The sequence below is a fragment of the Didymella exigua genome, assembly GCF_010094145.1.
Source record: "Didymella exigua CBS 183.55 unplaced genomic scaffold M421scaffold_22, whole genome shotgun sequence".
NCBI lineage: Eukaryota > Fungi > Ascomycota > Dothideomycetes > Pleosporales > Didymellaceae > Didymella > Didymella exigua.
In genome coordinates this window covers 79,668-102,968 of record NW_022984796.1, presented here as the reverse complement: position 1 = coordinate 102,968, position 23,301 = coordinate 79,668, and the positions used below count along the sequence as shown (strand labels likewise).

At 54.3% G+C, this 23,301-nt stretch overlaps 12 protein-coding genes across 12 annotated transcripts; 3 read left to right on the top strand and 9 right to left on the bottom strand.

The window, feature by feature from the left end:
• Nucleotides 1-44: 44 nt before the first annotated feature.
• Nucleotides 45-938, bottom strand: M421DRAFT_67686 (uncharacterized protein; the record flags this gene model as incomplete). The annotated part of the gene is made up of 3 exons (XM_033596433.1): nucleotides 45-107; nucleotides 160-559; nucleotides 613-938. 3 exons carry the CDS (start codon nucleotides 936-938, stop codon nucleotides 45-47), a joined length of 789 nt encoding a protein of 262 aa, XP_033446619.1.
• A 672-nt stretch (nucleotides 939-1,610) lies between these two features.
• On the bottom strand, nucleotides 1,611-2,492 carry M421DRAFT_6983 (uncharacterized protein; the record flags this gene model as incomplete). The annotated part of the gene is made up of 1 exon (XM_033596648.1): nucleotides 1,611-2,492. The coding sequence occupies one exon, from the start codon at nucleotides 2,490-2,492 to the stop codon at nucleotides 1,611-1,613; it is 882 nt and encodes a 293-aa protein (XP_033446618.1).
• A 2,424-nt stretch (nucleotides 2,493-4,916) lies between these two features.
• Nucleotides 4,917-6,711, top strand: M421DRAFT_6982 (glycoside hydrolase family 89 protein; the record flags this gene model as incomplete). Its single annotated transcript, XM_033596647.1, has 3 exons — nucleotides 4,917-5,216; nucleotides 5,273-6,057; nucleotides 6,255-6,711. 3 exons carry the CDS (start codon nucleotides 4,917-4,919, stop codon nucleotides 6,709-6,711), a joined length of 1,542 nt encoding a protein of 513 aa, XP_033446617.1.
• A 499-nt stretch (nucleotides 6,712-7,210) lies between these two features.
• M421DRAFT_214826 (uncharacterized protein) lies at nucleotides 7,211-8,611 on the bottom strand. The gene is made up of 4 exons (XM_033588256.1): nucleotides 8,352-8,611; nucleotides 8,029-8,158; nucleotides 7,382-7,972; nucleotides 7,211-7,304 (listed from the first exon to the last, which is right to left on the bottom strand). The coding sequence occupies exons 1-3, from the start codon at nucleotides 8,504-8,506 to the stop codon at nucleotides 7,409-7,411; spliced, it is 849 nt and encodes a 282-aa protein (XP_033446616.1). The 5' UTR covers nucleotides 8,507-8,611; the 3' UTR covers nucleotides 7,211-7,304; nucleotides 7,382-7,408.
• Nucleotides 8,612-9,008: 397 nt separating this feature from the next.
• M421DRAFT_215038 (uncharacterized protein) lies at nucleotides 9,009-10,630 on the bottom strand. The gene is made up of 3 exons (XM_033588259.1): nucleotides 10,381-10,630; nucleotides 9,763-10,325; nucleotides 9,009-9,711 (listed from the first exon to the last, which is right to left on the bottom strand). The coding sequence occupies exons 1-3, from the start codon at nucleotides 10,429-10,431 to the stop codon at nucleotides 9,129-9,131; spliced, it is 1,197 nt and encodes a 398-aa protein (XP_033446615.1). The 5' UTR covers nucleotides 10,432-10,630; the 3' UTR covers nucleotides 9,009-9,128.
• A 2,025-nt stretch (nucleotides 10,631-12,655) lies between these two features.
• M421DRAFT_214790 (uncharacterized protein) lies at nucleotides 12,656-13,080 on the bottom strand. The gene has a single exon (XM_033588253.1). The coding sequence runs from the start codon at nucleotides 12,953-12,955 to the stop codon at nucleotides 12,698-12,700; it is 258 nt and encodes an 85-aa protein (XP_033446614.1). The 5' UTR covers nucleotides 12,956-13,080; the 3' UTR covers nucleotides 12,656-12,697.
• On the bottom strand, nucleotides 12,855-13,608 carry M421DRAFT_214820 (uncharacterized protein). The gene has a single exon (XM_033588255.1). The coding sequence runs from the start codon at nucleotides 13,498-13,500 to the stop codon at nucleotides 13,096-13,098; it is 405 nt and encodes a 134-aa protein (XP_033446613.1). The 5' UTR covers nucleotides 13,501-13,608; the 3' UTR covers nucleotides 12,855-13,095.
• On the bottom strand, nucleotides 13,520-15,470 carry M421DRAFT_422704 (uncharacterized protein). The gene is made up of 3 exons (XM_033593253.1): nucleotides 14,716-15,470; nucleotides 14,540-14,669; nucleotides 13,520-14,484 (listed from the first exon to the last, which is right to left on the bottom strand). The coding sequence occupies exons 1-3, from the start codon at nucleotides 15,342-15,344 to the stop codon at nucleotides 13,717-13,719; spliced, it is 1,527 nt and encodes a 508-aa protein (XP_033446612.1). The 5' UTR covers nucleotides 15,345-15,470; the 3' UTR covers nucleotides 13,520-13,716.
• Nucleotides 15,471-16,168: 698 nt separating this feature from the next.
• M421DRAFT_422702 (uncharacterized protein) lies at nucleotides 16,169-17,091 on the bottom strand. The gene is made up of 3 exons (XM_033593252.1): nucleotides 16,930-17,091; nucleotides 16,649-16,851; nucleotides 16,169-16,563 (listed from the first exon to the last, which is right to left on the bottom strand). Exons 1-3 carry the CDS (start codon nucleotides 17,027-17,029, stop codon nucleotides 16,381-16,383), a joined length of 486 nt encoding a protein of 161 aa, XP_033446611.1. The 5' UTR covers nucleotides 17,030-17,091; the 3' UTR covers nucleotides 16,169-16,380.
• Nucleotides 17,092-17,440: 349 nt separating this feature from the next.
• Nucleotides 17,441-18,437, bottom strand: M421DRAFT_67495 (uncharacterized protein; the record flags this gene model as incomplete). Its single annotated transcript, XM_033596407.1, has 2 exons — nucleotides 17,441-17,563; nucleotides 17,622-18,437. Coding segments are annotated over 2 exons (939 nt in total), but the record flags the coding sequence as incomplete, so codon positions are not given.
• Nucleotides 18,438-19,843: 1,406 nt separating this feature from the next.
• M421DRAFT_67520 (uncharacterized protein) lies at nucleotides 19,844-20,470 on the top strand (the record flags this gene model as incomplete). Its single annotated transcript, XM_033596410.1, has 3 exons — nucleotides 19,844-20,020; nucleotides 20,108-20,375; nucleotides 20,430-20,470. The coding sequence occupies 3 exons, from the start codon at nucleotides 19,844-19,846 to the stop codon at nucleotides 20,468-20,470; spliced, it is 486 nt and encodes a 161-aa protein (XP_033446609.1).
• Nucleotides 20,471-21,065: 595 nt separating this feature from the next.
• M421DRAFT_422699 (uncharacterized protein) lies at nucleotides 21,066-23,033 on the top strand. Its single transcript, XM_033593251.1, has 2 exons — nucleotides 21,066-21,308; nucleotides 21,364-23,033. The coding sequence occupies exons 1-2, from the start codon at nucleotides 21,147-21,149 to the stop codon at nucleotides 22,798-22,800; spliced, it is 1,599 nt and encodes a 532-aa protein (XP_033446608.1). The 5' UTR covers nucleotides 21,066-21,146; the 3' UTR covers nucleotides 22,801-23,033.
• Nucleotides 23,034-23,301: the final 268 nt, after the last annotated feature.

Here is a 23,301-nt window from a genome sequence, read left to right as displayed (position 1 = left end):
TCATGAACATTTCAATGTCGCCCACCAGCCATAGCATGGCGCATCTAGTCCTTCCACCTGTTCAAGAACTTCTGCATGTCGTCTGTTGGGTGAGAAGCCGCAGCAACCTGGTAGATAGTCGGTGCATGCGCAATGGCCGAATGTGTGGATGAAACTTACTGTGTTCTCAACGCTGCTGACCGAGAAAGTCTGAACCTGTGTGATGGTGGTCTGGATGCTCGGGATCGGCAAGAAGGTTGTCGCAATCTGGACGCTACTTGTAGGGTACAAGGGCTTCGTGTTCTTTGCTGTGACCGTCTTCGGTGGAATGGGCTGCATAGGCGCATATCTTGTAGGGCCCGTCTGCATTGTGTAGGCGACGTCGTAATCGCCGTCTGCGCCTGCTGCTCCGCCAGCAGCGTCGCTCGTTGTATCCTTTGCCGCAGGTCCGTCTGTGCCATCGATATCGTCCGTGTTCACGTTCGTTCCCCATGCGCCTGTCATGCCGGAGTACGAGAATCGGTCGGAGTATGTAGTGAATTCACCTCCAGTCTTGCCAACGGCGACCATCTTGATGAAGCTGCATAAAGTCAGTCCTCCGTCCAGAATCTGCGCGTTTCTGGGTCAACCTACTAAGCATTGGCGGGCTTGCTCGCTCCAGGCAGACCTGTCTCTACCAGAGCAGACGCCTTGTTGCCTCCCAGCGCAAAGTTACCCGCTGTTGTGAGGACCTTGACGACCTGCTGCTCTGTATCCTTCTGACCACCGCCGACCAGGATGAGCTGGTAAGTGGTCAACTCGCTGATCGAGGGACCAGTGCCGCCTTCCTCCCACTCGATCTCAATTGCGGTGCCAGCGGTCAATTCGGCGCCGGCGATCGGGCTTTTGAACTTGATGCCGGCGCTCACGAGAGGCGCCAGCGCGGCGAGCGCAGTGAATGACAGCAGTAACCGCGTCATTATTAGGCGCGTGCAGCAGTCGCTGAATGGTGCCTAGGAACGTGGCTTCGTCGACGTTATCGTGGGGTATCGTGAAGGCAGTCGCCGTGTGCTAGCGTATCGTGCAGACAGTCAAGGTAGTGCACGTTGAGCTTGAATTCTACAAGGGGGCACGATTGCGGCAGGGACGATCGCCTAGCGCAAAATGGCATGGGTGCATTCCGGTTGCACGACGCGCGCGTTCAACATTGTGGAGCCATCCACACCGGAGCTGTTCAGCGCGTTGCTCTGGAAGCCATTCAGCAGACTGGAAGGCGTGATGTATTGTGCTCGGAGAGTGGGTCCTCGACTGGTACCTGAACTGACGTGGCGACCTTCAGTGGTGTCTTTACCCAACAATCTTGAGTTGCTACGACATGACTTCACGGCATGTGAAAGCGCAGCTTTGCATCAAAGTCGACTCTCGTATTATATGGTGGCTACTCAAGTGTTCCATCGTAGACGTGATGCAACGTGGGAAAGCGCGTGGTCAATTGCCAGCTCCCAAACTATCAAAAAGGCGGCCGTGCAGCCTGGTATCATACACAACAATGTCAAAATGCCGCTATTCTGTTGCTGGAACGCCGTCGCATGCCGTTGGGAATATCCTAAACAATGGACGGAAGAGATTTACCAAGGAGACGCTTCGCAGAATTACGCAGCAACTTCTCTCCGGAGCTTGGGGTTGCCCAGCTTCAGGTTGAACGAGGATGGCAGCCGGCTGGTTATCATGGCTGCTTGTCCCGCCTTTTGCAGCGAGATTGTGAGGTCCTTCAGCTTCTCGGGCGTGAAGATCTGGACGTTGAATGAGAGGAGAAACTCGACGCAAAGCTCCAACCGGCACAGTGCACCTTCGTCTACCCCTCCAACTGCGGCAAAGCGCTTCTGTGGCCAGCGGTGGTCCTCGAGGGCCTTCATTGCAACCAATGCACAAGCAAGGATCAGGCGGTGCATTGTGCGGAAGGTAAGAGGGACCACTTTATCGATGACGCATAGCCGTAGAATGTAAGAGCCAGCGGCAAGCCAGACTGCTGTTGAGAGTGGGCAGTACTTCTGGATGCGGTTCATGTATTCTTCCACACCCACTTTTGGGACACTTTTGGAAAAGAACTTTCTTGCCATGTTTGCCCGCTGAAGGTGCTCGGGCAGCGCACCGGCGCCGATGTCGTGCGCAATTGTGGGTTCATCATGTTCTGCTTCTGCTGGCGAAAGTTGTGTTGGGCGATGGTTCTCCTTATCAGCTGGAATGGGTGTCGCAGGCCTGGATAGTACGCGGCGATGTCCTCTGAGTGCAGGAAGGTTATCTTTCGAGATGGATCGTGTCAGCGGTGGTGTTGCTGGTACATCGCCTGCTGCGTTCGCCATTGCAATGATCGCCCGTGAGATCAACTTCATGGCCGACTCCCGTGGCATAGTGCAAACATCCAACTCTTCTTCGTTAGCCGGCGGTGATGGCGCTTCTTGAAGGGTCAGGTTTCCAAACTCTGGTAGCACACCAGCATCGCCCGCTGGATTGGGCGCAGATGGTGGCTCCATGGTTCTTGCGGATGGTACTTCTCGTAACCGATAGATTAAGTGCTCTGGATGCACTTCTGGGAAGGTGTGAGGCGTTGGGTTACAGACTTGAAGCATTGGGGCTAAGGTAAATGTCGTTGCCGGGGTTGTCCGATGTACTTGGGTGGGATGAGGTTTGATTCAGGCAGACAGGTGCGGTCCAGGAAGGTTTCGCGCGGCTGGCCTTGCAAGGCTGTCGTTGAGAGGTGACGATCGTGTTCAAAGGTGACTCGGATTTATACAGCAAGATGTTATGGCCGGTGGGTTGTTCGATGCAGGCGTGGACATTACCAAGGGTGCGGCTGTGATAGGTCCAGGCGGTGAAGTGTTGTTACGCAGCGTCAGGTAGCAAGAATTTCCGGTCAGGAGATGCTGTGGAGTGGTCGGTAGTAATTGAAGGGTATACTGGGCGGAGGAAAAGGTACTTGTCGAAATTTCGGCCGTTTGAGAAGTCAAGTGACGCTAGGAGGATTTCCGTCTTGCCCGCAAAAAGACAGTCGACAATACTTCACAATCGTTTCCGAAGCACGGATGCCTATCTACTATAGCAGCGGAGGCCATGCGGTAGCGTATTGAGGCTGTTTTAGTCGCGTTTACTGCCGACGCGCCACTAGGCCGGACTCAAACGCAGTGTGAGATTGCAGATGAGTTGGCGAGGCCACGATAGAGGGAGTCTACGTGGGAGGCTGCAGCGCTGCGCCGAGGCGAGATGATGGCCACGGCTCAGGTCTCGTGCACTGCAGAGTTGGGCTAGTCCCTGATGGCAGACGGGCCGGGGGATAAAGGCACAAGAGGCGATGTACCCTCGGTACTGGTGCTTGCTGCATGCACAAAGAGTGCTGTCATAGAAGATCGGAGGCGGTTAATAAGTGAGGTATAAAAGGACGCCGATTTGCATGTGGTTGCAGCGGAGGGAGGACCGTATAGCGAAACTGCGGGGGACAAGCCGCGGCTCAGCTGCAGGGTCTAACAGGGAGTGTAAACGAGACAACAAAACAAACAACAGACACGCCGGAGTGGGTTGCTAGTGGCTCCGTGTGAGGGTCTGGCGTGCGCAATCAGCGTAAGGGAGATGAGAGACGGCGGCCCAAAATTGCTGCGTCCACAACCGTCCAGGGCCCGGAGCGTTCCTTCCTGATCGTGGCTATCTCGGGAAAATCCCTCCACCCCTCCAACCATCGCCAGACACAAAGCGCGCTTGGTTCCCTTGCAAAAGCAATGTCGTCCGGCTGCCAGAACCTGACGAGACGTCTGACAGGAATGACCGTTCGCCAGGTCCAGGCTAATGCACGAGTTCCCCGACTAGGACGTTATTCGACGGTCGACCAGCCAGCGGCAATTTTGGCGGTACACCCTCACGGCAGCCCGCGTTGCAGAACGTCAATGTGCATCGCGGCATGTGCATCACGGCACGTGCATCGCGGCACCGGGAGCTATAGATCTGGGGATCGCACGGCATACAGCGAACACCAATCGACGTGAGCTGACTGCGAATCGCAACGAATTTCTTGCATTAGTATTGGGAGCTGAGCTGTTACTTCGCATGTCCATTCGAGTTAGGCTTCGACGTTCGATGCCCCTGCCACTACTTCGTAGAGAGCAAGTCGGACCGGTGGACCTCAGCTAAGAAGGGTTTCCCCGTTTGTGCCATCGCAGTAAATTCTCCCAGATGAACTGCGATTGACTGTCATGAGACGCTACTCGTATGCCGAACCTTGGGTTCGATCCTGGAGTAGCGCGATTCTGCGTGTATTCCATATTCAAGCAACGGTCTCTGGCGAATTCGGATAATCCACTGCACACGCTATGGATCAATCGGAAGTCACCTTCATCCGATCTTACGCGGCACGATAAGTGTCACTGCAGCTTCTCAGCTCTGTTGCCCTGTCCTCAAGAGTGTTGGGCAATTACCGCACGCTCTTGCAGATGCAAACTTGACGCTTACGATTCTGCAGGGGGGCTACATCAAGTACAACCTGGCCCAGGGAAGACTGTAGCCGCACTCCATCCAGACTGAATCGTTTCAATATCCAATTGACTGCCGCACGATGAGCCGTAGACAACATGAACAGGGCGCAGTCCTGCAGTCCTGCGCACCGTCTTCTCAACAACATGTCGTTACCTCTGTAGCGCAGTGTCAGATCAAGATGGCACTACCTCCTCGTCCCTGCGTTAAGCGGTAGCTCGGGAATGCTGACGTCAACCTGCAGCAAACATTAATTTCATGCCATCCAGCGGAGTGTAACCCGGAACAGCAAGCCGCATTTAGCTTGCACCACCATCAAAAGATGGCTGATGTCAATTGTTTCCGCGTCTTGGCAATGCTTGTCGACTTCCACCATGCGCGCTTCGATTTTGGGCCTCTGGGCTTGCATCTTGACCACAGCTCTCTGACGGACGAGGCCCATGTCGACATTTACTGGTTTATCGGTAGTCGACCGGACGAATTGCACGATCATAGGCAAAAGCATCGTTCCATGGAGATACTTCTTCAACACTGTGACGTTCTCGTATACGACTCCGTTCTGGGGCTGGGAAGACTGGGAGTTTAAACTCGACTGGCTTGCTCTGCATGGTGTCAACCTGCCTTTGACCTGGGTCGGCTATGAGAAGATCTTGCTTGGCGTCTTCCGCGAGCTTAGTCTTACAGACATTGAGATCCTGCCCTTCTTCTTCGGACCTGCGTTTAAGCATAGAATCGCTTTGGTAATATCCAAGGATCTCGGGGCGGTGAACTACCCTTGTTGCGGATCGACTCACAGTTAGAGCTGCAGAAGCAGATCTTGGAAAGAAGGCTTGAGCTTGGCATGACACCCATTCTGCCAGCATTCATAGGGTTTGTTCCAAGACCGTTGACGAATGCATTTCCCAATGCAATAGTGGTCAATGGCACTCAGTGGGAAGACTTTCCTCCAGAGTATACTAACACGGCATCCCTCGAGCCATCAGATCCCCTCTTTGCACAGCTACAAAACCAGGTCATCTCCAAACAGATCGAATCCTATGGCAACATCACACAATTCTACACGCTCGATCAGTACAACGAGAACGACCCCTATTCGGGCGATCTCAATTGCCTCCGCAACATCACTCGTGGAACCTGGCAGTCCCTCAAGGCCGCGAACAGCGCAGCAGTATGGGTAATGCAAGGCTGGCTCTTCTATTCCAACTCGGACTTCTGGATCAACGAACGCATCGAAGCCTACCTTTCCGGCGTCGAAGAAGACTCGGACATGCTCATCCTCGACCTCTTCTCCGAATCGCAGCTGCAACGGCAGCGCACAAACTCCTACCACGGCAAGCGCTGGATCTGGAACGAGCTGCACAACTACAGTGGTAACCAGGGCTTCTATAGACAGATCGATAACGCGACCATCAATCCCATCAAGGCACTTGCCAACTCCACATCGCTCGTCGGCTTCGGCCTCACGCCTGAAGGCCAAGAAGGCAACGAGGTCATGTACACGCTCCTTCTCGACCAGTTATGGAGTCCCGCACCCATCGACACAGCACAGTACTTCCACGCCTGGGTCACGACGCGCTACTCGTGAGTGACAAATTGCTCTTCCGTGCCGCTTCTGTCCGGGCTGTAAAAGCATGGGACCTCCTCCGCACAAGCACACACAACAACGCACACCTCACCTCCAACGCGGTACCGAAGAGCATATTCCAACTCGCGCCCAAAACCACGGGGCTGGTGAGCCACGCAGGTCATCATCCCACGACGCTGAACTACAATACCAGTGTCGTCGTGCAGGCGTCGCAGTCGCTCCTCGCTGCGGCGGACAAGCAGGAAGGGCTGTGGACGCATCCAGCATACCATCACGACCTCGTCGATGTGATGCGGCAAGTCTCCGCCAACGCATTCCTCAGCGACTACACACAGCTTATGCGCGCGTGGAACACGACCGCGCCCAGCAACACTTCTGCCGCGCTGGTGGAAACGCTGGTGGACAGGCTGCTGAAGAGTCTGAAGAGTCTGTACGCGCTGCTGAGCACGCTCCTGCAGTTCCGGCTGGATACCTGGCTGGACTCGGCGAGGGCGGGAGCGGACGACTCGGCCACAAACTCCTCTAGCAACGCGGCCAATGCGACTGTGAACACAACGGCGTTAGCGCACTTATACGCCTCCACGGCACTGAACCAAATCACCATCTGGGGCCCCGACGGCGAGATAAACGATTACGCATCAAAGCAATAGGGCGGGCTGGTCGGACCGTACTACGGGCAACGCTGGGGAGCGTTCCTGAGCTATCTGCGCACCGTGACGCCGGGTGCGTATGACGCGACTGTGGCGTGGGAGCGTGTGAAGGCTGTCGAGACTGAGTTCCAGGTGAGCGGGCTGAGGGACGGAGAGAGGGTCGAGAAGATGAAGAGGGGGTTAGGGAGGTCGTGGAGGGTGTTCGGGGAAGCGGGCTTTGGTAGTCTTGCAAAGATGCACTTGAAGTTTGCACAGCTCGTTTTAATTCAGTATGCACGCTTGTCGGGCCGGCAAGAACGCCCAACGAGAGATGTCCTGAATACTATGATGTGGAAACCCCAGATATGTGCTGTACCGGGTCCTGGACATATCCTGTGAAGCTCACCTGAAGCTTGGGAGCGAAGACTAGTGTCCCGAGCGCTTCATCTAAACAGCGAAGTTATACACATTTGCGCTAAGACCATCGTAGTTTATCCTATACCGCGCTGGCATACATGCGCCGCGCAATAGAACCAGGGATTTTCGGCGAGTGAAGCTCTTTCTTAAACCTCACCAGCTGTCTCGTCAACAGGCACCTCGACACGCGGCTCAAGCTATATACAGCATTAGTCAGAGCCTGCAGAGACCAGGCGAAACGTTTACTGGGCGGTATGAGCAGGAGTGGACCCACCCAAAGAATGCAACATGCCAATTGCATCTAGATCTGACTCACTCTAGCCCTCTTCCTGCTGCTCCCGGGCACCACACTGGGCCCACCGCGCCCAGGCCCGTCATCGCCACCCTTACCCCGGCTCTTCTCCTGCTGGTCAAGCACCAACTGGAGCACATCGTACGAGAACTGGGGGAACTCGAGACACATGGCCTTGAACTCTGGCTCCGCATCGTGGCGCAGGCTGTAGCTTCTTGAGGCCCAAAAAGCGGCCACGGGCTTGCGGATGGTCTGGTCGTCCGGATTTGACTCCTTGTATACGAATCGCGCGTAGGCGAGCTCGCCTTTGGCAGTGGAAGCTGTGCGGTGGATCTTTGAGTGTGCGAGAGACTTGAGTTCGGGGAGGCCGAGGCGCTCGGCGAGCGTATAGACGCGGGCGTGGACGAGCAGGGCAGCGCCGTCGTCGTCCGGGACGGGTTGGCGCGGGTCCTTCTCGAGGGGGGCGTCGCGCGCGGACGACGTCTTCTTTGGGAAGTATTCGCCTGTGTACAAGTACTCGATTACGGAGCCCATGGCATCGACGTCGCAGTCGGGGAAGGTAATCTGGCGGGCCTGCTGCGGGTCAGCGTGCGCGATTGCGGACTAGTAGAGCTTGTTGGACACACAACGCCCGGCGCAAAGCTCGCGACCTGCTTGGCGAACTCTGGCGACTTGAGAATGACTGCTTCGTGGGCAGAGTATGTCGTCTTTGCGTCTCCACTTCCAACGAGAACCTCGACGATCGGGCTCTTCATCAAACTGGGCCACGGTCAGTCGTACCCCCCTAATGAGATCTTCCCGAGTCTGAACAAGACAGCCTTTAGCTGTATGTGCGTCGTATCGCAGGATTGAGTCCTGCTGCGCCCATGTGCGCCAGCTCCGCGCCCACCCGTCGCTCACCAATCCCCTTCCCTTCCCTTCCAACCTAGCCAGAACGATCTCAAAAGCTTACTCAGCAAACAGCACCAACTTGGGCACTTCAGGCTCCATCTCCGTCAAGCCCGTCTCCTCCTCTCCCGCGCCCGCCTCAGCCACACCCTCCTCTCTCATCTCGATATCAGCAGCAGGCGTGCCGTCGACAGGCGTAGGCTGTTGCGAGTCGGCCATGACGAATGCGCGCGCAAGTCTCAAGCGGGCAGCAGGGGTTGTAGAATGAAGGTGAGGGAGCTGTTGAAAGCTCTCTAGCTACTGTGGTGAGATGTAAGCAATTGCGTGATCGGCCAGGAGAAAAGCGCGTTGGAAAGTGTAACTGAAATGAACGGTAGTGTTTCGGCGCATGAGGAGTCGGATGGGTGTACTGGCGTTGGATGGCTGCTGAATGGTTGGGGACGGCTGGGTGAGCTCGGGTGGGCGCGCCGGAGCTCAAAGACACGCTAGCGTCGCTCCTGCACTAGCCTGTTGCACGACCCTCACGTTCAACGAAGTCAGTAAAGTTGAGTGTCCAGTGATGAGCTATCAACTTATGGTTTGTAGGGAGGTGTACAGGTAAGTATGAATGCGAACAGAGAAGACTGGGGACAGGATGGGAATGGAAGAGTGCAATCATGATATCGCACCGTGGTGCACGCAGGTATCTACCATACAGACGTGTATGCAAAAGTCATGGGATATAGAATCGCTCTAACCAACGCCGGTCCAATGCCGCCAAGCTAAGCCAAAGGTGTGTAAAACGAGTAGATGTCGAAGTATAGTCAAATGCTTTTTACAGGCTGCAGGAAAACTGGTGCATCTACAAGCGTCCGCCGCGCTCGTGGAAGCGATCGCCAGTGGTGGGTGTGGGCTTGTCTACTCGGAGAACGTAGAGCAGAAGATCCTCGAGCGGAATAAAGACGTAAAATACCTTGTTACACAGGAAGGCAAATAGGACGAACGAGGTTGCGACCATGGCGTCCATGAAGTAGTGGTTGGCAGTCGCAACAATGGTGATCAGAATGAACGTCGGGTATCCAAGACCAACAAGGAGGTAGAAGATCTTCCAGAAAGCGTTCTTGCGCACCTCGCCGCGCTCGAGTGTACGGCGGAAGAGACCAGAGTGGTAGATCATAGTCATGCCGATGCAGAAGGAGTAGCCAAAATGCATGGAGGGCATTGCTGCGAGCTGGTTGACATATTTGCCGCTCATCCATACACTTTGAGCGTCGTCGTGGTGGACGGTATCGAGGAAGCCGTACTTCGAGGGGAGCAGGCGAGGAGGCATGCAGGGGTAGATGACGAAGGTAATGAACGCGCAGAAGTTAGTCAGGGTCATCGTTCGGCGGGCAATAGCGAATGTATCGAACGAAGGCGCAACATAGTAGTACCAGCAGATGAAGCTACGATTGGTCAGGTTGGGCGCAATCTGACAGGTCGCACAGTGAACTTACCCAACAGTACCGGGAATGTGGATGAGAGCATAGCACTTGTTCAGCACTGTAAGCGCATCCTGGTGGCCATGCATGAACCACTGCTGTACGCTCTGCTCGCGGATGGGAAAGAGGAAGCTCAGTATGCCATGGTCTTCAGCCTCCAGTACTGCAATTCCATGCTCTTGTGAGACATCCCAAATTCCCCTCCCTGCAAACAGTTTCGCCGAGAGAACCGCAGTCATTCGATAGAAGGCGTAATTGATGATCCAGTAGAACATCTCGATCAAGAATGGAAAGCGCTGCAGGATGCGGCTGTGAATGTTGTTTCTGAAGCGCGATGTGTTGGGCATGGCAACCTTGGTGCAGCACCATTTCCGCACCTTGGGAGGGTACTTTGTTGTGTTGACATCTGTCAGGTCGCTGTCGTCGTCGGAGGAATATGAGAGCAGCGCATCGGACGAGCTCTGCGAATCGCCGTCGAGGTATCCAACACCTGCATGGCTCTCTGTCGATCTATCGAATATTCTATAGTTCCGTCGTCGCGTAAGGGCCATAGCACCAAAGAGGATCGTGGCTACCATCTATGCGAGCGTTAGCGAACCGTCTTAGGTCTCTTCAGACAACCTCGATAAACACACCAAAGGCTCGGCCCAGCCCGGGAGCTTCCACGCAGGCTTGCTGCTCCATTCTGGCTCGTCGGCCATGGTCGTCCAGTTCGTAGCTTCGAATTGAAGCTGTAAGTAAGGATAGATGATGTTGTATAGGTGTCGCGTGACCAAAGTGCAGGAAGTCTGCGTTGCGCGGGAGATGCCTTGGATATGGCGATTACGCAGAGGTCATGGGATACACGTCCAGATATGCACAGCCCGGTTTTGGTACAAAGATCGATAAGGTCGAAGAAGTGGGAGTCCTGGATTCGTTGTAGCGCTACGATAGGCCGGGATGCGAAAGGAATGCCGTGTCTTTCCCTCTAGGATCCCAGGATTGTCACCCAAAGAATGCGTAAAGGACCACAGGAAGTCACAACAGTTAAAGGAGAGTTGAAATAAGTGGAGTGTCACCGAATAACGTCGATGTAGTTCCTGTTCATCCCTGTGTGCCCCAATTCTTTCCTTTCCTTGGCGGTCCACGCGGCAAGCTCAAGGTTTGGAGAGAGCGCCGCGTCATTGTTGTGGCAGGCTTGATCGCTGCTGAAGCCTTTGCAGCGCTTGCAAGGTTTTGATTCTGGACTCTTGTCTCCTCATTCATGGCCCCTTTCCCCAGCATCTGCTGTCACACGACACCAGCACTCCTCGCGGATGATCGATTGATGGCGCCCTGACGCAAGCCAAGCAGCGGTCATAAAAGCTCGCGCCCCGTGAGCCGCATTTGCAGCTCTAACGCAATGTTTGGCTAGCTCCTTCCAGTGCGGCGGTCTAGCTGCCTTCAGACGACACTTCAAGCATAGTTTTTGAAAGATATCCAACCGCAGGGCTGCGTATGCGCTTTACGTGGTCGCAGTGGCTAAAACATCGTCCCTGACGACGTTAGATTGCGCAGGCAAGCCTTTGGTTTCTCACCCGTCAAACCTCATTACCTACTCCCTGAGATTATGCTTCGGCGTCATACTCAGGCGGCACACGGAAGGACCCTCCGCAGAAGAGAGCTGCTGGCGACAAGTATTGTGTGGGTCTTTGCTGTTCATTTGCGAAGACGACCGCGACCGACTTTTCATCGATGGATGCGTTCCGCCAATTTCACACCAGCTATTTTTACTGGCGGCGCCACCTTTTGACTCCTTCCCGCAGGCCCGGCGCAGGGCAACTCCCGGTCCTGCGAGGGCAGAAAACGAGTACGTAACCGATCTGGGCTTCGGGTGAGCGGACCTTTGATAAAAGTTCGCTGCTGTCGATACTCATGAAAATGTTCACGATGCGCGTTCGTGCCTGTTGATCGTGACACAAGATGTGGTAGTTCGGCCACGCGACCTTGTGCGTCGACCGAATGCTTGCCTTGCGCTACGCAACCGACAGCCGAGTAGATGCGATGGCCTTTCTCGAACCCCATCTTTCGTATGCAGATCACAAAACCCATCGAAAGGCGGCTTCAAAAGCACAGCGCGAGTGCTTGCAACGTTGCAAGGCTATCCTGAACAAGAAAGCAGGAGAAGCGACACACGTCGTAGGCCGGAGTTTCGGTCACTGCTATCATCAATGAATGTCACCAGCCAAGTCTTACGTTCCTACTTACTAACGACCTGGAGCGCGCGACAGCAACATCGCAGGCTCGGATAAGCTTCCCCGCATCATTTGGTTGGAAGTTGTTACGACAGATGCCGCCATAGGTACTGGAACGGGGGGAGGGGGTGTGATTGACAAAGAGTTGTGGTTCTTGGGTCTTTGTGCTGCGCCCGCTTGGCCGCCTTATGCCCAGATAATTTGACACGCATCAGCGCCCGACTATGATCTTGTTTTGACAGTCGTCAGGATGCACTTCCACGACCGTTACCACATTTTTCATCCTGTTGTGTTCCGTTGCAACAGACGCATCTTCGATTGGAACTATGCGGAGCTGTGACTGCTACCTAAGAGCAAGCCACCCTGGGCCCAACCGAAGGAGCACCTGCGATACCAAACTTCGCTGTATTTGGAAGAAAAGCATCGTGGAACACACAAAGGAAAGTGAGCTACGAGCACGAGACTACTCAAAACCCTCTGTTTGGCGAACGCGCTGCAGCCTTGCCGCCTTGATGAGTAGAATTCGACGATGCCCATGCAGGTTTGAAGCCACACACATGACAACCCGCTTCGAACGTAAGCTCTTACCGAATTCAACGTCAACTCTGAGGATGAGGTGCAGTACAATCGCCAACGGTAGCTATCCTGGTTAGCAAATCGTCAAGACGAGCTAAGACATCGGAGAGGTATATTTGCACTCGATAGGTCCTACAGCGCAGCACGTAGCGACGCTCCAGCTACCGCCACAACCTCACGATGACATGGCGAATGAGATCATAGCTACTGAAGAAGTAAGTAAAAATGGACTTGAGGGAGCAGAGTATGTTGTAGACGAGAAACGGGCCGATAGAGTTCATTACTGAGCAGCCGCAAGCACTGGAGGAGTCCAGATGTAGCCATCTAGACGCTTCGAATAGACCGATATACAGAATACCAGCTTGGGGAATTCCAGTTCCGGTAAAAGCAAGAGCTAGAGTCCCAACACTCTCGTTCATCGCGCACCACTCCACGATCTAGGCCGCCTCGCATACCCTCTCGCAACCCGCACTGCGTTCCGCAGCTCTAGTGCGCCGTCATCATACAAGACCACGCAGCATCCCGCGCAGACGCCGACCCCACGCTGTCAAGCTCCCATCTACTTCCTCCCGCTGCACCCGTTCTCCATCGCCATCAACCTGCAGCGCACGCACCCCACAGCCCTTCCATACCCAAACGTGCACAGTGTGACAAAGAGCGAGAACACTAAATGGTGCGCCCGGCTCTTCCACATACGCCGCAGCTTGTAGCTGATAGGGCGCAGTACACAGCATTGTGTCACTGCAGTGGTATCCGCTATACCGTCGATCTCTCGCCCCCGCCCGACGATCCTGAGTGTTCGGTTCTGGAGTTCAACTGCAGCATCTGCGCGAGAAATGGGTCCCTGAACGTCTACGTGAGGAATGAGTAAGTTGAATTTGATGCTGTGGACATGCGGATACTTCAGCGGAGACATGTCGATGGGAAGAGTCTGTGAAAGGGAACGGCATCCAGAATATAGCATAGGAGCACTGGCATTGGACTCATGATCATGTCTTTCATTTTCGTCGTATATCTTGTAAATCTCTGCAAAGAAAATGCTACTACTGTGAGGACGGGATGTCGCTAAACGGGTATGCGTAGAAGTAAAGTCACATGTGCCAGAATCGAGCGGCGCTCAGCGAGATGTGTGAAATCAGCCTCTTAAAGATCAAACATATGAGACAACCAGATCGAAAGCTTAGGCCGCAATACAGTAGGCGTATCCAGCCCAGAGGTTGGTGCAGTCAGAGTTGAGCTGCGTGTTAAGAGAGCGAAGAATTGCAAAGTCGATGGGAGCAGAGGCGCAAGTGCTACCAGACTGAGGGATGTAGTAGTTGGTGCATCCGGTCACGACGCCATCGATGATGAGGTCGGGCTTAGTAGAGCCAGCAGCAGGAGTCTCGACGAACACACTAGGAGCGGTTGCAGGAGTAGGAATAGGCGTAGGAGTCGAAGCCGGCGCAGTAGGGTACTCAGCAGTAGCGATAGTCGCAGGCGCTGACACCTCTTCTGGGACATCGTTGGTGTTGCCGTTGGCAATAGTGCCCTGAGCACTCGATAGGGAGCCGATGACAGCGTTGTCGCAAGGGCTCCAGTTGAGCGGAGTCGTGAGACGGTTGGCGATGTCAGAAGCATAGCATGGAGTCGGTCCAATACCAAGATTATTGTCAGTGATCCTACCGGCATTGAACAAGCGAGCGGCTTTGTACCACTTGCTGTCATCGGTGGTGCCGGCATCTGCCACGCACTGGGTCAAGGTGGTCTCCAGGCCATCACCGTTGGTGCCGTCATGAATCATCTGACGGATCTTAGTCGAGGAGCAAGGGCTGATTGGGTTGCCGTCTGGGTTGCAACTGCCGGTTCCTTGAGCGCTCTGCATCAGACCTGGGTTATCGTGGCTCCAGCGCGTGGTGGGCGCTCGCACGCAGCCCTTAGACTCCTGCATCATGATGGCGAGGATGAATTCCTGTCTACAGTGAGCATAAATTGACACCTCAGAATGGAGGGGCAAGGTGGCTTACCTTGGGGATACCCGATGACTTGGACTCGTCAACGATGCTATCCTTGATGGCCTGCGTCTCGGCATTGCTGTTGTTCTCGCCCCAGCCCTCGACCTGGCAAGAGTTCAGGATAGTGTCGAGGCTCGCTTTCCTGCCTTTTATTAGGGTTTGCGAACAAGTGTGGAAATGAGACCAACCAAGCGTCGTCCCAGCTCAGCCACTGCTTCTGAGACGGCCAGCCAAGGGCCATTGTGCCATCTCCACCAAACATGATGTACGCGTCTCGTGCGACTATGGCGCGAGAAGCTGCGTTGTGAATTGGAGCGGCGAAGGAAAGCGCAAAGATGCTGCAAGCAGCGATAAGGGAGGTGGTAACGACCATGACTGTGGTTGGTTGCGGTTGTCCCGGAAGTGAAGGGCGTAGATGTAACAGTTCAAGAGCGAGTGTGCGAGCAACAAGAAGAGTTGAATGAAAGTGGTGGCGGAGGAGCTTGCCTCGCGCGAGTGGAGTGAAAAGAGAGACGAGAGCGTTGAACAATATGGAAAGAGTGTTACGGACGGTCGTGCTTTTTATAACACAAACGGGCGGCGCTTGCGCTTTCTGTTGCGCAGGAGCGTACCTGTCAGTTGTGCCAGATGTGGAGAGCCACCAGATATGAGATCTCTGCCAGTTGTAAGTGTCAACCCGCATCTGTACCTGGCACTTGCCTCTCTCGGTAGACGTGCATCGGTGAAACAGAGTTGCATCATGGGAACCACCACAAAGAAGGTGGCGTGGGTCACACAGGCACACATTGCTGTGTTCAAGCCCAGCCCAGATGAGCATCACTGATTATGTGTTCCTGGAAATTGGTGCAAATGTCCGCTGCTTGTGTCACGGTCATGGTGGTGTTGACTTCCTTCCTCGCTGGCGATGCCGTCCGGCTTATGAACCTGGGGAGGCTGCATGCAGTAATCAAACCCTAAAGAATTGGACCCGTAGATTGAACGATGCAGCCTGCCAGTAGGCCTAACGCAAACTCGTGTAGACTCTATCCAACAACAGAGCATGCCGTGAAGCTGCTTGTCCAGAGGGGTACGCAACAGTAGCCTCAGCGTCGAGAGCGCGACTGCATCACGAGAGACGTTACTTTTGTCGCTCGGCACTCGGAGAGGATTCTCAAAAGGAACAATGAGGCTCTCGGCAGCTGTTCAGACGGACGCCACGCCCGGCGCAAGCAGCAAGTTGATGTGATTTGACGCTTGGGCGCTGACACTCCGTGCGGCGCAGTCCAAACCCGCAGCTCGAAAGCGAACGGAAGCGGTTGGCCAGACAGGGGTATTGACATCTACAAAGAGATCTGCCGACGTTCTGGTCTGCGAAACAAGTAAGAGGATAGGCTGGTCAAAGACGGCGTCTCCGCAAGGGCAGGTTGAAGTCAAAGGCGGGGACTACCGGTAGATGCGCAAAGTGAGACTTGCTGCGCAGCACGTGCACAATGACCTCGACGCCACCGCTCACCGAGAGTCCTTAGTATGGATGACTAGCAAGAGGACTCGAAGTGCAGGGCGATATGAGCAGTCGTTGCGCAGCAGAGTAGTGCATATACGGGCGCGGGCTGCTGTGGTTACTGCACGCGAGATCTACCAATGAGGGGAGGCGGCACATGCATGCCGCAGGTACGGCATGTCGGGAGGCACAGAGTACAGAATGTCGTGATCTTGGGATATATTGTAGTTGTAACTGCTCGATTTGTGTCAAGGTTACAGAGGATGAAGTAGATGCGGGGTTGACGGCGCGAGATTAGGAGAGGTGCGACGGAGAGAGGCTGGAGTCGAGCATAGGTGGTTCTATTCCGTCGTCGCACGCATACTACTTTGTATTATCTGCCATCCAGCGCATTCTTCAACTCCGGATATTCTCTCCACAGATTGACTAACGGCAGGAACAAACGCTTCTTGATCTCTGTGCCGTTCTTTTCGGCTTCGGCTTGCTCGCCCGCCCACGCCCACATTTGACTCCATGGTATCCACTCCCACTTCGCACACTTGTGCGGCTCCATTGGCTATATACTATTAGTCTAGTTCTCTCAATGCCATATCTCATGGCCTCTTGCACCGCGGAGATGGTCGTCTCCGAACACAACATACCTGAGCAACCTTGATCTCTCCCGTGATCTCCGCAGTCACGAAGATGGTCACGTAGTGCTTTCCTTCCCCGAACACATCATTCGTAGCGACTAGGAACTTGATGTTTCCGATCTTAAGACCCGTCTCTTCTAAAGTTTCTCTTGCTGCTGTTTCAGCAAAGGACTCGCCGTACTCGAGATGCCCGCCCGGACATTGTAAGGTACCTTATAAGTCAGTAATCACTCAAGCTCCAAAAACCTTCAGTCACTCAGACATCTGATGTTGTGGTGCTAAAGGCTTACCCGCGCCGTGACTTCCAGCTCTTTCGCCCATGATGATGTTGCCCGCACCATCGTGAATGACGACACCAACACCGACCTTGGGACGCTCAGCTTCTGACATGTTCTGTACAACGAAACGAAGCTACTGGATTGGATGTAAGTCCACTTAAGAGAAGATTTGCTGCTGAATATTGGAGTGCGAATGATCGAACTTGTAAGACGCGCTAATGCCGTATGTGGGGCGGTACATTTGACATTCGCCTGTTTGGGCAATGTGGAGGGCGGGGCGCAGTGATGCAGAAACACAACTATTAGCCATGAAGACCCTAAACCTGATCGGCAGGCTCACAAACGTCCGTAAATCACAATCACGCTGTCGAGTGTGGCAAAGAAGACCTCAGGCTCCACTGTGAAGCTTCACACCTTGTGCCTTGCACCTGGAACGCAAACATCCATTACTCCAATATGTTCCTGAGAACCCAAGAGTCAGAGAGTATTGATCGTGTCATGCGATGGCTGCCTAATCGAGCCATTACTTGGAGTTGATTTCACGAGCCTGCAAGTTCACAAGCATGTTGTAGAAGTCTACCTTCCAATCAACGCACTCGAGGTACTCCCACCAGAGGCGCAGAGCCGGCGAGTCGTCAGCGTCAGCCTATATGATATCAGTGAGAGTTTCTAGGAGGTTTTGGAGTATCGGCGGAACAACTTACGGCGTCAAAGGCGTTGAGAATGAGGCCGGCCTTGATCATGGCGGTCCTCATGTCGGCCTCACGCTCCCATTCAACAAGCTCGTGAACGTAGTCCTTGACGTCGCTCGCGACCAGTTTGTTGTGCTTCTCCTCATCGATCGTGCGAGTGGTAGCATCGTCGCTAGTAGGGAGCAGGATGGCACCTTCGTAACTGGGTTTGGGGAAGAAGTGCTTCTTCAGCTCTCGAGTGAACCAGGCCTCGCGGGCCGAGTGAGTTAGATCTACTGCAATGTGCTTCTTGACCTCCTGAGGCACATGGGCCTTCATGGTGTCGTTATCGAGCTTGTCTGACCAACGCGTCTGGGAGTAGTTGCCGAAGTACGCGTAGCGGCCTGGCGTGACTTGAACGAACATGGGCACGTTGGTGTACGAGTTGGTGCCTTCCGGGAGGTTGTCAAACACTTCCTCCGGAGCCTTGTTGAAGAAAGCGGTCAACTTAGCTCCATGTCCCCCAGGAGCTTTGGGCAAGTACGGCTCGTAGGTCGGATCGATCATATAGTAGGTGCGGTTCTTCAGGAGAGGACGTTCGCTGTTTGAGTTCATGTACATCAGACCTGGAGACCACGAAATTCCGCCAAGAAAGGCGCACAGGAAATTGAGGCTGAAAGTCGTCATCTCTCCTCGCGCAGGGATCCTAGCACGGACATTGGTTGGTAATGCCTCGAGTGTAGTCAGGTAGTATGGCTTCCAGGCGTTGAGGGACGAGGCCTCGACTCCATCGAAGGAAGAACCGTCCCGGACAGCGGCTGTGGTGGGAGACAGTAGAGGGCTAGGAACTACTGCTGGAGAAAAAACATGTACCTGGATGAGCGGCTGCCTGAAGCTAGCACTCCGAGTCAAGGTGAGAGAAGCAGTTTTCGTTGGATCAGTCTTGCGTGAGGAAGCCCCCCGAGAAACGTGAGTTACTGATCGCGGTCTTGAGCGTTAGGTATGACAGGTGTGGCGGTTGTCTGTGATATGCCAGCTGAAGTCTGGTGTTGTGGATGGTAGGAAAGATGGGCAAACAGGTGATGTGCGAGTTGATATAGACGGTGTTGTACATCCTGCTACTGAAGCGCTACAGGTGAGCCTGCGCCGTTTCAATGCAAAGTGAGACCAACAGAAAGTGAGAGAGCGAGCGAGCGAGCGAGTGATTGAGCGTATACCAGATATAATGGCCATACCAACTTCATATCCGACTGAAATCGACGGCCAACATATTGATCGAACACCATATTCAAGTCACCCGTGAGCTAGCTTATACTCATCTTCGAAAATCTCCTTGCCCGGTGGTGCTGCTGTTGGTGCCTGCCGTTCGCCAGCCACACCTAGCCTGTTTACGTGTCGACATCATGCGCAGTCTGTTCCGAGCAGCACGACACCGGGAACTTCGTGATTATATATCGGTAAGACATGTCATGGCAAATCCATAGGTCGAGATGATACTGCGGGGACTCGGCTGCTGAATGCACCAGAACGCGAATAGCGCCGAAGCATCTCAACATCTTCCCCACCCGTGATAGCTCTTCTCGATCCATCTCATTTTGAATTCAAGTTCTTCAAGCTTCTTATTGATACTGCTTCGCTCTTTTCCGACTCATGACCACGCGTTTGCGGCTCCGCGTCGAGTCTGCATCGAATATGCTTTTCCGAACTCAACGTGGAGTGTAGACCATCCATCGATGGCGACTGCTCAAGCTGCAATGCGATTAGAGCTCCTCGTCACGCGTCGCTGTCCAGTGTTATGGCCCTAGTGGTTGTACTCGAGGTGCTGACACGCTTGAGGGGTCGCCAAGACGGGCGGATTGGTGACCTCAACGCGCACGCGACAATGTGCTCCCATGAGGTCGGCAGCACACAAACATGCGGCAATCAGGTACACAAAGCCTCTCTCGCAATGTTTGAAGTGTTCTCAGGCGCGTTTGAGGTATCGTGAGTGTCGACTGCAGGGGAGAGCGGAGCGCAACCGTTCCTGACATTATGTAGACGCGCGATGTCGGCAAGCGCGACTGAACCCTGAGAAACGTCATTGTCCGTGCCCGCTCCTCCATTATTCATTTGGCGAGCCACTCCTCACCACCGCGGCTGATCACGATAAGAGTACGTGCACCGAGTCTGTTCACGGCTTGCGATACCCTCTACGCCATCTATGACCCATTTCGAGTACTCGGATCAGTCCAATTACCCACTCTCTTGACTCCACGATGCCGCCGAAGCGCAGTGCCGAGGACGTCCAGACACTCAAGGAGAAACTCCACAACGCGAATGTCCGCGGCCGTCGCACTGGTGGCACGAATCCAACGAACGACAACAGCCTGAAAGAGGTCGACAATGCGTCTACCAACAGTGGCCAGACATCAAACGACCTCGACACCTCGAACGTCAGTCACCGCCTCACTCCTGCCCAGTCGTAATTCCTCACACCACACCACTGCAATGCGCACCAAACACTGACATTCACTTCTTAGATGAAATGGACTTCTCAAGAGTCTGCCGTTCTCCAGGGCTACCGACGAGCATACCGCCTCGACACGCCCTCGACCTTCAAGAACCCGCTCAGCCACGTCGTCCTCGGCCAGGGCATAGGACGCATGTCCCCTACCATGGCACGCGCGAAGTCAAAACGACGAGTACACAAAGCTCAGCTTGCAATGGCTGTACGGAAGAACTTCAATGCTATTGGTGTCAGCGAGAGCGACGTCATCGTTGACTGGCTGTACAAGACGAAACACCAGGGTGCGCAACCCACACGAAACCACCTTCGAATTATTGCTAATGTCTGGGTGATAGATGACGAGTTCCGTATCCGTTTTACGCCGCAACGCAAATGAGCATGAGTTGACTCACACTGCGTACGCGCACACACCTTCGCTTCACTTTCGAACCTTTTACGTCGATACCCTGCCGTGGCCTGACAGCCAGCGATCAATAGATATAATGAGCATGAGCATTTTGGGAGGCGTTTGGAATACACGCACGCCCTCGGTTGGGTGATGCATACTTGCTTTGGATAGAGCTCATCTTGCTCTGGCACTCAAGACTTGGGTATGTCAATGACGATTGCCAACGATACTGTCTATTTAAAATTACGTATGATGGCTACTCGGTATTAAACGATCTGTTTTACTTTTTACGGCCGACAAACCTATGACCGCCGAGAGCTTTCTGCCTTGCTGTGCCACTTGAGCTTCGACATGCACCAACAACTACAGTCGACCTCACAGCGAGACCTCCAGATGATGCGCAATCAACATGAACGTAGCGACTGCGTATTAAAAACTGGGCTTGTCAATTACAGCACTGTTGCGCTGCGAAGTCACAGCTCTCGAAGGTGCTGGAAGACGCGCCCGCTTGTTGCCGAGGGCCAATGCGCTGCGCGTCATTGGTTGGGTTTCTTTGGACGTTCAAAAAGTTCATCCACCGCCATCGACATCGAGGTGTCCACTTGGTATCTAGATATTGTAGCACCATTACATTCATTTCGAGCGCTTCATTTAAATTCACAACATGAGCTTCGCCGCCCCAATGCCGCTGAAGGCAGCCGCTCCTGCGCGCATAGTCTCGGCCTCTCGACAGTGCCAGAGGAGGAGCATGCCGAATGCGAGAGCGCAGATGAGGAGACCAACATTCGCTGCGCAGACACCGGCACCAAATGCGCCCTTAACACGAGTACGTTGAACCTGACCGGTTTCCTGCTTGAAGGGTGTACTGACAAAGTCTACAGCTCTTTCATGCATCACCCACCACACATGCAATGACCGATCCATACAAAACTCTCGGTGTGGGCAAAGACGCCGCGGCCGGCGATATCAAGAAGGCATACTACGGCCTCGCAAAGAAGTACCACCCTGATACGAACAAGGATCCCGGAGCGAAGGAGAAGTTCGCCGCTGCCCAGTCCGCATACGAAATCCTGTCCGACAAGGAAAAGAAGGCGCAATACGACTCGTACGGCGCATCGGCGTTCGATCAGAACGGGGGTTTCAACCCTGGAGCTGCTGGCGGAGGCAATCCCTTCGGTGGAGGCTTTGGCGGTTTCGGTGGATTTGGTGGAGGTCAGGGTGGATTCGGTGGCCAAGGCGGATTTCAGGACATCAACTTCGAGGATTTGTTCGGCGCATTTGCCGGAGGACGGAGGCCACGAGGAGGAGGTGGTGGTGGAAGGAGAAACCCCTTCCAGGAAGAGATCATGGTCGGCGACAACATCGAAGTACAAACGAACATCTCGTTCCTCGACGCAGCAAAGGGGGTCAAGAAGGAGATTCACCTCACACCTATGGTCGAATGTGGGACATGTAAAGGCAACGGCTTGAAGGCTGGCGCTAAGAAGGCGGAGTGCAAGGGCTGCGGCGGTACTGGACAACGTGTCACAAGCATGGGCGGCTTCCACATGAGCGCAACCTGCGGGCAGTGTGGTGGTTCTGGATTTGCGATCCCTCGTGGCTCGTCTTGCGGAACTTGCAACGGTGACGGAGCAGTCAAGGAGCGCAAGACGATACAGATCGATATTCCCGGAGGCGTAGAGGATGGTATGCGTCTGCGCGTCAATGGCGAGGGTGACGCACCGCTCACAGGGCAAGCCATGTCTGGAGGCAAGGTACACGGACAGAAGGGCGACCTCTATGTCCTCATCCGGGTAGCTGCAGACTCGAAGTTCAAGCGCAATGGCTCCGACATCCTCCACACTGCGACCATCCCCCTCACAACTGCCGTTCTTGGAGGCGAGATTAAAATCCCCACTCTCGATGGCGAAGTCATGGTCAAGGTTCCCACTGGTTCAGGGACAGGCGACAAGATCACGCTCTCTGGCATGGGCATGAAGGTGCTCTCCACCGGACGCCGCGGTGCGCAGAAGGGTGACTTGAAGGTCGAATTCAAGGTCAACATGCCGAAATACCTCTCTGTTAACCAGCGAACAATCCTGGAGATGCTGGCCGACGAGATGAACGACAAGAGCGCAAAGAGGATCATGAACCTGAGCAAATTCAAGGAAGATGCACAAGCAGCAGCTGAGAAGCCATCGACTGCGGCAACGGAAGACGAGCACAAGAACGAAGGCTTTCTCAAGAGCGCATGGCACAACCTCACCGGGCAACACAATCACCCAAAGAAAGACCAGACAAAAAAGGACGATGAGAAGAAGGGCCCTGGTTCGACCTAAAGCTCGAACAGCCCTGTGTGTATTCGACATGTTGTACAACATTTAGACTGGCGCATATGGTGGTGTCTGCTGTTCCCACCAGGACCAGCATTTTGCAAGCATTTCTGGCGTTGATCCACGGTCAAGATGTATAGAAGCCCCTATTGTAATCGTTGGCCTCTCGACTCTGACTTGTACTATAAGGTTTATTCCATGTAATAGCGAACTGTAACAACGTACATTCTCTTCACCGACTTGCTAGCTCAGCGCTTCCATATCTACTAAACACCTTGTGACCGTGACCCTTTTCAGGGCGCGTACGAACGGTGATGTTTCCTCCATGGCTGTCGTTGCCCCCGGGACAGCCATCCACAGCGCTCCGCACCGAGCGCTTCGGGGAAGCCACGCTGCGGTCTCTTGAGGACTTGATTGGCCGGGGGCGAACCGCACAGCTGGGATCAGGCTTCATGACACCAACTCCCTAACGCGGATGTGACTGACTCAAATGCAGCGTTCACAACA

Bases quoted from the DNA above. Each gene is read 5' to 3' on its own strand.
- M421DRAFT_214826 (XM_033588256.1), bottom strand. From the start codon at position 8,506: ATGGCCGACTCGCAACAGCCTACGCCTGTCGACGGCACGCCTGCTGCT. The intron at 8,159-8,351 runs GTAAGCTTTTGA...ACCGTGGCCCAG, and splicing joins AAGTTGGTGCTGTTTGCTGA to TTTGATGAAGAGCCCGATCG. The intron at 7,973-8,028 runs GTTGTGTGTCCA...GACCCGCAGCAG, and splicing joins TCGCGAGCTTTGCGCCGGGC to GCCCGCCAGATTACCTTCCC.
- M421DRAFT_422704 (XM_033593253.1), bottom strand. From the start codon at position 15,344: ATGCTCATCTGGGCTGGGCTTGAACACAGCAATGTGTGCCTGTGTGAC. The intron at 14,670-14,715 runs GTTGGTCTCATT...AATAAAAGGCAG, and splicing joins CTGAGCTGGGACGACGCTTG to GAAAGCGAGCCTCGACACTA. The intron at 14,485-14,539 runs GTAAGCCACCTT...CACTGTAGACAG, and splicing joins AGTCATCGGGTATCCCCAAG to GAATTCATCCTCGCCATCAT.
- M421DRAFT_214820 (XM_033588255.1), bottom strand. From the start codon at position 13,500: ATGCTATATTCTGGATGCCGTTCCCTTTCACAGACTCTTCCCATCGAC.
- M421DRAFT_215038 (XM_033588259.1), bottom strand. From the start codon at position 10,431: ATGGAGCAGCAAGCCTGCGTGGAAGCTCCCGGGCTGGGCCGAGCCTTT. The intron at 10,326-10,380 runs GTGTTTATCGAG...ACGCTCGCATAG, and splicing joins GGCTGGGCCGAGCCTTTGGT to ATGGTAGCCACGATCCTCTT. The intron at 9,712-9,762 runs GTAAGTTCACTG...GACCAATCGTAG, and splicing joins CACATTCCCGGTACTGTTGG to CTTCATCTGCTGGTACTACT.
- M421DRAFT_214790 (XM_033588253.1), bottom strand. From the start codon at position 12,955: ATGAACGAGAGTGTTGGGACTCTAGCTCTTGCTTTTACCGGAACTGGA.
- M421DRAFT_422702 (XM_033593252.1), bottom strand. From the start codon at position 17,029: ATGTCAGAAGCTGAGCGTCCCAAGGTCGGTGTTGGTGTCGTCATTCAC. The intron at 16,852-16,929 runs GTAAGCCTTTAG...CTGACTTATAAG, and splicing joins AGCTGGAAGTCACGGCGCGG to GTACCTTACAATGTCCGGGC. The intron at 16,564-16,648 runs GTATGTTGTGTT...AATAGTATATAG, and splicing joins GAGAGATCAAGGTTGCTCAG to CCAATGGAGCCGCACAAGTG.
- M421DRAFT_422699 (XM_033593251.1), top strand. From the start codon at position 21,147: ATGAGCTTCGCCGCCCCAATGCCGCTGAAGGCAGCCGCTCCTGCGCGC. The intron at 21,309-21,363 runs GTACGTTGAACC...CAAAGTCTACAG, and splicing joins CAAATGCGCCCTTAACACGA to CTCTTTCATGCATCACCCAC.